Source organism: Magnolia sinica, chromosome 18 (genome assembly GCF_029962835.1).
Source record: "Magnolia sinica isolate HGM2019 chromosome 18, MsV1, whole genome shotgun sequence".
Taxonomy (NCBI): Eukaryota; Viridiplantae; Streptophyta; class Magnoliopsida; order Magnoliales; family Magnoliaceae; genus Magnolia; species Magnolia sinica.
In genome coordinates, this window is record NC_080590.1 from 2,266,225 (window position 1) to 2,275,307 (window position 9,083).

General features: G+C 43.6%; 2 protein-coding genes across 2 annotated transcripts; one reads left to right on the forward strand and one right to left on the reverse strand.

Annotated features, from left to right (window-relative positions):
* The first annotated feature begins 583 nt into the window (after window positions 1-583).
* On the forward strand, window positions 584-2,950 carry LOC131232616 (uncharacterized membrane protein At1g75140-like). Its single transcript, XM_058228973.1, has one exon. It carries the CDS (start codon window positions 793-795, stop codon window positions 2,767-2,769), a length of 1,977 nt encoding a protein of 658 aa, XP_058084956.1. The 5' UTR covers window positions 584-792; the 3' UTR covers window positions 2,770-2,950.
* Window positions 2,951-6,225: 3,275 nt separating this feature from the next.
* Window positions 6,226-8,470, reverse strand: LOC131233614 (putative pentatricopeptide repeat-containing protein At3g18840). The gene has a single exon (XM_058230392.1). It carries the CDS (start codon window positions 8,373-8,375, stop codon window positions 6,345-6,347), a length of 2,031 nt encoding a protein of 676 aa, XP_058086375.1. The 5' UTR covers window positions 8,376-8,470; the 3' UTR covers window positions 6,226-6,344.
* Window positions 8,471-9,083: the final 613 nt, after the last annotated feature.

The following is a 9,083-nucleotide window of genomic DNA, read 5'->3' on the forward strand; positions in this document are numbered from 1 at the left end:
CAAGAAATAGCGGTGATTTATCATTACAAAACTTATGAGAGGCCACAGAAGTTTTGAATCAAGCTAATACTCATGTGGTCTTTATGACCTCATCAACGGGTTGATGGCAAATAAACATTCCAGTAGCCCAAGAAGCTTTTAATGGTGGGCTTTTAATCACCACTTTTTTCCTGTTGTGTAGTCCACTTGAGATTTGAATCTGCCGCAATTTTTTAGCCCGTGCCCTAAAATGATATTGCAAATTGGATGGACGGCATGGACATAAGACATATATGTACGCTGTCCATCCAATTTAAAAGATCATTTTAATTATATTACCCAAAAATGCAGCAGATCCAAATCTCATTGGACCGCACAACAGGAAATTGCGGTGCTTGGAGAAAAAGCTCAGGGAAGTGGTTTCCGTATAAGAAAAAGCTCACCGCCGCGTCGTCTAATGGGAGATTAGGCGATCGCTGTCCACCGTACTCACCCAGAGTACGCAGTCTTGACTTTTAGGAAAAAAACCCTTATCCTTTCACAAAATAACGAAAATGCCCTTATTCGGACACGGTTCCCCCACCTATAAATTAAAATCTCCTCGTAAACATGTCTTAGACCTCTTTTCCCTACTTTTCTCTTTTCCTGTCTAAAGAAAAATCTAAAATTTCCCAGCGGTTCTTCTTCATTTCAGCCCCAAAATCTCCTCCCAAATACCGAAAATACCCTCTTTCTGAATCCAGATCGATCGAGAGACGGCCATGGCAGGAATCTGAGAAGAGCGTCGGATCTTCCTCTTCCTCTCTCCTTCAAATGGCTATCTTACCACAAGGTAAGATCTCTCTCTTTCTATTTCTCTTCATCACATCTCGTTTCAGCTTCTCGATTACCTTTTCTACTGCATCCAAACACGTCCTCGAGAACGCAATCGAAAACGATTGCGATCCTTTAACTCCATCTGATGCCAAAAGCGTGCTCGAAAACGAGAACGACAACGGTCCTTTGAATCTCGCCGATCGCCAAGAAGTTCAGCTACAGAAGCTCGAAGATCTTGTAAAAAACCTCACCGAAACAGTTTCCAGACTCGAATCGTCCGTCTCCGGTTTCCGCGACCTCGGGTCTTCCCGAAAGGAGCATGAGAGCTCTGCGCCGGATGCCGTTGGTGGGAGTGATTACAGCCGAAGATTTTCTGATGCGGTCCGCGATGGTGACGATAGGGGTTTTGAAGTGAGGTCTCCAGAGAGAGAGAGGCGGGAGCGGGGGATTACAGTGACGAAATACAAGCCCTCGTGGTCGGAAAGATTCCAGTTTTTATCCGCGGTGAAGCTCGAATTCGAGGCCACATGTGCGACTGTGTTGCCGTACGAGGACTACGAGGGTTTCAGCAAATACGTGGCGGTAGGTGACGAGCGTGGGCGGGTTTATATCTTCTTGTCGAATGGGGACGTCTTGGTTGAGTTCAACACGCTCTCAGACTCGCCTGTCACGTCCATGCTCTCTTATATGTCCATTTGGAAGAACGAGAGCTTTCTGGTGACCGGGCATCGGGACGGGGCAGTCTTGGTTCATCGGGTTTGGGAGGCAGCGAACAGCGAGGATTGGCATTCACTTTCAATGGGGAATCACCGCTCTCTCATTTTGCCGGAGAAAGGGGGAGAGGATTTGTCTGTGCTGATTCTGGAAACACATTTAGTGGGACGGATGAGGTACATTACGTGTTCTGATGTTGATGGGAGGATTAAGGTTTTTCTTGAGAATGGCACACATTATGGCACAGCTGTGTCGCCAAGCCGGCCACTTGTGTTCTTGAAGCAGAGGCTTTTGTTCTTGACAGAGAGAGGTGCAGGGTCGTTGGATTTGCGGAGCATGAAGGTTAGGGAAGCTGAATGTGAAGGGTTGAATGGGTCTGTTGTGAGCAATTATGTTTTCGATGCATCGGAGAGATCAAAGGCTTATGGGATTACGTCCAAGGGTGATCTGATTCATGTGGTGCTTTTAGGCGATATAGTGAATTTCAAATGCATGGTTCGAGCTAAGAGGAAAACCGACATGGACGGACCCCTTGCAGTTCAGGCAATTAAAAGCTATTTGCTTGTTGTCAGCCAGGAGAAGGTCTTCATGTTCAATGTTTCTTCTCCGAACTACATTAGGGTCAGTGGGCCACGGCCTCTTTTCTTTGCGACTATTGATGAAATCAAATCTTCATTCCTGAATTCACTTGGGATGCCTGAAAGCTCTGCTAGTAGAAAACCTTTAGTCACCAGCGACCGCGAGAAGCTCATTGTTCTTGGCCTGGGAAGTGGGTACGTAGGAATCTACCGTTCAAATCTTCCAGTTTTCAAAGCAGAGTTCAACACTGTGCTATGGAGCAGTCCTGTTGTGCTTTCGGTTGTGATTCTGATTGGAGCATGGCAGTTCTTGGGCAAGAAAAGAGAACCGCTAACACCATGGGGTTCAGATGATCCTTTTAGTGCTACTTCAGTGACAACAGGAGTGTCATTAGGATCTGGCTCAGGTGACAGAAATTTTACGGACCCTGCAAGGGCTGCAGCTGCTGATCTTATGGATTTGCGAGGTACTGCCCTTAGAGGTCCATCTAGAAGGTACGTCTCCCCATCTCGCTATCCTGGTGGAGCAGCCACTTCATTTAGGCCAACTTCCACGGATCCCACTTACAGAGCAGCGACGGAATTGACATATAGAGGGCAGAATCTAGAAATGGCCGGTTTTGGCAAAAGAAGAGATCCTCTATTTCCAAATGGTAAGGGCGTAGAGGATACCATCGATTGACCTGCTAATCAGTCACGAATTGTATGTGCTTTTTATATAAGAACTAGATTTTTCAAATTTTGATCCTTGGGCGATTTGTTCAGCACATGTTGGATCAGATAATCTCACTGTATCTGTAACTCGAGTTATCTTAGAATATACTCTTATAGCAAAATTTGAAGAAATCTAGTTTTGAACAAGATTTCCGCTGCCTTGCATATCAGTTAGTTTTGTGTATCTTTCCTTATCAATCACCCTTTGATCAACCCACTGCATCTTTTTCAATCTGATCTTTTTTCATATTTGATGGCTCTGAGGAGTTGGGTGGCCAGCATATACCTCTGCAGGTTGTTTGATCATGTTCCTTGCATCCGAACCGCTTAACATAATCAATTTTGTGGATGATTTTATTCAGCAAAACATGCTAATCCATGGTGTGGTTCACTAACATATCAGTGTTAAGACAAACCTTGACTGTTTTCGACCTCTATTTCATTCACAATGCTCTAGGCTTTTGTTGTTGAAAACTGTCTTATCTTCCTTTAATGAAGTCATCGTTGCCAATAAAAAAAGAAGGCTAATTTCAAATGGGTGAATATTGCTCCAAGTATGCACTTGTTTGATGTATGTTACATATGCTGGTAAATCATAGGGCTAGTTTCTTCAGCTGTATTTGTCTGAGTTGCTGGGTTTTGCTTGATAGATTTCACTGAGCTGTTTCTGGCTTTTGTCATCCTGTTGGAGTTACTTTCCCCAACCCTAAATAGCTTGGACATGGCTACGATGATGGTGATGGTGATGAGTCTACTCAAATTCGTCCTAAAGTGCTTCTCGACGACCATTCTGGCCCGTTACTATGAGGGATTCTCTAAGAATGTCCTCCTTTCGACCGTCTCTGAGGTGGAGTCGTTGATTCTTGGCTGTCTTTGATGTGATTAGGGATCTCTAATCGAGGTTAAATGCTTTTTTTTCCTTTATCCCTAGGACTATGGATTACACACCCTTCCCAAGGAAGGAGACCACTGCTCAGTGATTGTAATGGGATTCTCTTCCCTTCTGTGAAATTTCTCCTCCGTATTGAAATTTTGTGCTTTTCAGCCAAAAGAGAAACACTAATAGTCTTCAGTTCAATATTTGTGTATGAGTTGAGGATCATGTTGTTCCTCTTGTAGTTCTTCTTCCCCATAGCAGATGATAAATTTCTTTCTTCTTTTTTTTCCTCTGCCCCTTGATGCTTGTACTCTCTAACATTTGGAAACAGGCAGTTCTTTGATCTTGGGCTTATTAAACCTGGATCATTTGGGTTGATTTCTTCCCCCACTTAAAAATTATGTTAGATCTAATAACAATTGTGTATGTTAGATCCACAATTGTGTTCTACAAGTGCAATTGTATTATGCACAAGCTGTTAGGGATGATGTAAGCCTTTGCAAAAAAAATAAAAATGTGAGAAAAGCTTATCTCTAGTCTTGGTGCATGCAGGAGCACAATATTTCATTACACACATCACATGTGTGACCATCCATGTTCAAGCACATCACATGTGCCACATGTACTGCATGTGTCAATGTGCATATGCGTCATAGATGCTACATATACTATCAACCATTTTAAGCTTTCATCATGTATCACATTCCATCTTTACTCCCTATATTAGGTATTTGACAAATGAGAAATACAATAGCTATATCATGACAACATGACCTAGATAGCTTATTCAATATAGCATGAGTCTCCTCTCATAGCTGTGGAGATAGTGTAGTGTGTCTGAATGATCCAAGGTTCAATCCCAAGTAGTGTTACCTTTCAAAAATATATATAGTAAGTATGACTTTTCCTATTCAAGACAGCATCACGTAGACAGCTTCAGCCTATTCAAGACATTATCACATAGACAGCCTGTGTGGATCAATCTGCATATATGTCATAAATTTTATATGTGCAGCCAACCATTTTAAGCTTCTAACATGTGTGACATACCATCTTTACTCCATGTACCAGATGTTTAATAAGTGGAAAATAGAGCAATTATTTCAAGCCAATATGACCTAGATAGCTTATTTAATATGACATAGCCTAGCCTATTTAAGACAGCACAACCAAGACAACCAGTGAGGGACACGACTTTGCTTGCACCAGAACAACTCGTTGGTATCTCCTCCTTTAACAGGATGTGCCATGAGAGTAATCACGCTAAGCTTTGTTCGGCCTGGCCTCACCCAACACAGTGCGGCCCTGACTGTGGGGCCCAACTTGAAGCATGTGGAGTATACCCACGCCATCATCTGTTTTTCTATATCATTATAGGGCATGAGAGTTTTGGATCAAGCTGATATTTGCTTTTTCCCTTCATTCAGGTCTGTGTGACCTTATCAATAGGTTGGATGGCAAATAAACGAAGTTTTTAATGGTGTGGGTGTTCAATCACCACTGTTTCCTGTATTGTGGTCCACCTGAGATTTGTATCTATTTCACTTTTGGGCTCATACCCTAAAATGAGTGAGCAAAATTGATGGACTGCATGGATATACTACAATACATCAAGGTGGGCCCCATGGTCAGGGCCACACCGCGGTGGGTGAGGCCGACGCAGCAACTAATCCACTCCCGACCAATATGGGGTTAGGCAACTTCATCAACAATGCTGGATTTGGATGGACTGCTACAGTTATCATGGTGAGCTGGGACCTGATTCGGTGGCTCCTTTAATGGTGGCCCAGGAGGGTTATTGTTTGCTTTTGCGGGTTATCTGAGTGGTAAACTTGATGCAGACTCGGTGGAAATAAATACATGTTAGCTGCTGGCAGACTTTTACGTATACAAGGAGAACAAGCTTTGGGGTTGTATCTGATAGAAACAAATAGAATTCATTCAGGATACAATTACAAACAGGACAGAAAGAATAGAGAACATAGATGAGAAAAGAACCAAATTGAATATCCACGAAAACTAACCGTTCATTAACAATAATCAGGCCTGGTTTGTAGTGAGTGGTTGGAAACCTAACTTTTCAATGGCCCTTTGCTAATGTGTCTGCAAGCTGATCTTCCTCAGTTTTACCTTCTCATGTACTTGTGTGACATCTATATCATCACGGACAGTAAATGAAGGGCAGAGATCAACCCTGATTCCATTGGATAAAACCTTTAAACCGATCAAGCTAGCTTCAAAGCAATAGGAGGTCAGAGCTTTTTTCTTCATGCATAAAATCATATGGAAACTGCTCCAAGGTAGTGTTGGAGGCTGACTGACAGAAATAGAATTCACAAGCACAGCTGCATAGGTCATGACTGGTCTGGTCTCTACCTAGGCCGGGAGCCAAGTAGAGAAAACAAGTTAAGAAAACTACATCGGATTGATTCTGCGCATCTGCATTTGAACATGGTTTAGAGATAATTTCCCCAAAAAGGTTCTCTTATGTGAAATTATCCGAACATCCATTGATAGCCAGATTGAATACCAGAGCACATTCAAGATGAGATTCTGTTTCTGACCCACTTTTGAGAAATTGTCCGGAGTCACAATACAATGAACAGTGGGAGATCATGGCAGTCGGCACCCACCCTCGCACACACAGTGCTCAATAGATGTTGAGATCAGTCGGTGTATTTCTGTTTAGCCATGTCTCCCCCCCTCATTTCTGCACTCAAACTTGCTAACATTGCATAAATAGCCTCAGCTTTTGAGTGAGATCTGTCACCAGAAGTGAATGCATTCATTTCATTTTCTACATAAACCCAACTGCAACCAGCAATCTTCTTCGCTTCTCTCCCTCTCATTTTCCTCCTTATACGCCCCATCTCACTCCACTCCCCCTGAGCAGCATACACATTCGCCAACTGCACATAGCGGGCCCCATTATCTGCTTCCATCCTCAACAGTCCGTCCTCTGCTTTTCTTGCCAAATCTACATTCCCGTTCATTCTACAAGCATTTAGAAAAGTGCCCCAGATTATAGCATCCGGTTCAACTGCCATCCGTCTGATCAGCAACAGTGCCTTGTCCAAGTGGCCTGCCCGTCCTAAAAGATCAACCATGCAGGAATAGTGATCGATTTCTGGGGTGATACCATGATCTTTGGTCATAGAATGAAAGTATTTCTCCCCTGCTTTCACTAATCCAGCGTGTCGGCAAGCAGATAGAAGCGCAATGAAGGTGACTGCATCAGGGATGATATCTCTCTCCACCATCTCCTCATATAGCTGGATCACTTCCTTCTCACGCCCATGGTGTGCAAAGCCAGCCAGCATCGCATTATAGAGGACTCGATCTCTTTCATTCGTGTGTTGGAAAATCTCTTCTGAATACTTAATCGCGCCGCATTTCGCATACATGTCAACCATAGTGCTAACCAATTTCTCTTCTGTCTCCATCCCCATCCTCACCATGTAAGCATGGATTTCCTTCCCGTGATTCAGTGCCGCTTGTATCGAACAAGCCCCAAGCACGTGGACAAGGATCAGCGGGTCTGGCACCCCTGTTTCTCTCCTTTCAAACTCCCTGAAAAGGTCATAAACAGCATCGCACTGTCCATGTCTAACATAGCCAGAAAACAAAGCTGTCCAGACAACGGAATTTTTCTCACCTAACGAATCAAAAAGCCTCCGTGCTTCTACCATTTTCCCTCGAGAGGAATGTGCCACAATCATCGAAGCAGTTGAGAAGGCATTTTCCGTTAGGGCTGCAGCATGGACAGACACAGCATACTGTAAATCATCACATTTACAGTAGACATCAACAATGCTGCTGCTTATGAACTGATTTGAGCTCAACCCGTTCTTCAAGACGCAAGCATGAATTTCCTTCCCATGCTTTAGGCTCTTCAAACTCGAGCAAGCACTCAAAACACTAGCAAACGTGTGCTCATTCGGTCTGATGCTGTTCTTGCCCATTTGAACAAACAATGCTAGTGCTGCGTCTCCATAACTATTCTGAGCACAACCCGAAATCAGTGTGTTCCAAGAAACTGTATCATTTACAGCAGGATCTCCCCAGAAAAGATCGAAAGCCATATCCAATTCTCCTTCCCTGCAACAAGCTGCAACCATTGCGTTCTTAGAAACTGAATCTTTTTCAACAGCTCCCTCAAATGCTCGATGTGCATCTGCGAAGCACCTGCATTTCGAGTACATATCAATCAAAGAGCTTATACCGAAACAATGACAATCATTTGCAGTTTTCACCACATATGTATGGAGTTGTTTTCCGTATGGTAGAACCGACAGCTGGGCTGTTAAATTCAGCATCGTGGTGAGGGTGAATTCATCAATTGGAATTGCATTGTCTTGCATTTCAGCAAAGAGTTCGAGAGCTTTGCATTCGTGCCCGGTCCTCACATACCCGGAAATCATTGAATTGTAAGTGACCGAGTCCTTGTCAGGAGCTGAATCAAAGAGAAGACGGGCTTTGGTTATGTCATTGTTCTTAATATAGCCGTGGATAATGGCGTTCCAAGTGAAGACGTTTCTTTGAGACATTTCATCGAACAGGTAGCGAGCTTCTTGCAGAAGGCCATTTTTGGAGTAGATGTCTATGAGCTGGTTGGAAATAAAAATGGTTGGGAAAAGGGCGTTTTTGATGAAATGCGTGTGGAATCTAAGCCCTTGCTCGAGCGATTTCATCAGCATTAAAAACTTCAACAGTACCTGTTTGGCAAAGATGAAATATTTCTAGGTTTTCATTGAAATGACAAAACTGCCCTCAATTTGGCATGCACAGAGAAATGGTATGGATCGTTAGCAGAAAATACACTGAGACAATGCCCCTATAGTGGACATATAATGAGCGGCCGAGATGAAAAATAATCAATGGTCCAAATTCAAGAAAATCTTCCAGATTAGATGATCCTGTCCATCCAATCTTTCGCCAATTTTTCTGGACTAACTGCTTTCTGCAAGATTGAGTGGTCGTGGACATACGTGGGCAACATTCAAGATGCCATCACGTGTCTCCCCCTGTGAAAATTGGAGACGACATGAAATCAAGGTCCTTTTATCAGGTGGGCCACAAGTTATATAATTGAAATGGACCGTCCAAAGAAATTCACTAATGATTTATATATTGAAGACACACATACTCTGCTGGCCACTAGTTGGTGGGTGGTGTGTTTTTGAGTCGGTGAATTTATACACGGATACCTACCTGATAAGCGGCTTGAATATCGCTCCAATTTGCCGCATTCGGTGACGTATCGTCAAGCTCAAAACGTAAACGCACTGCAATGCCACGTGTAGGTGTGTCAATGGGCGGGGCTGAATCCGGACCGAGATCCATCCCCCTTGACAGACCTAGCCACGTGCGAGGCCATGTGATGGGGGCATGACTTACATCTGCCC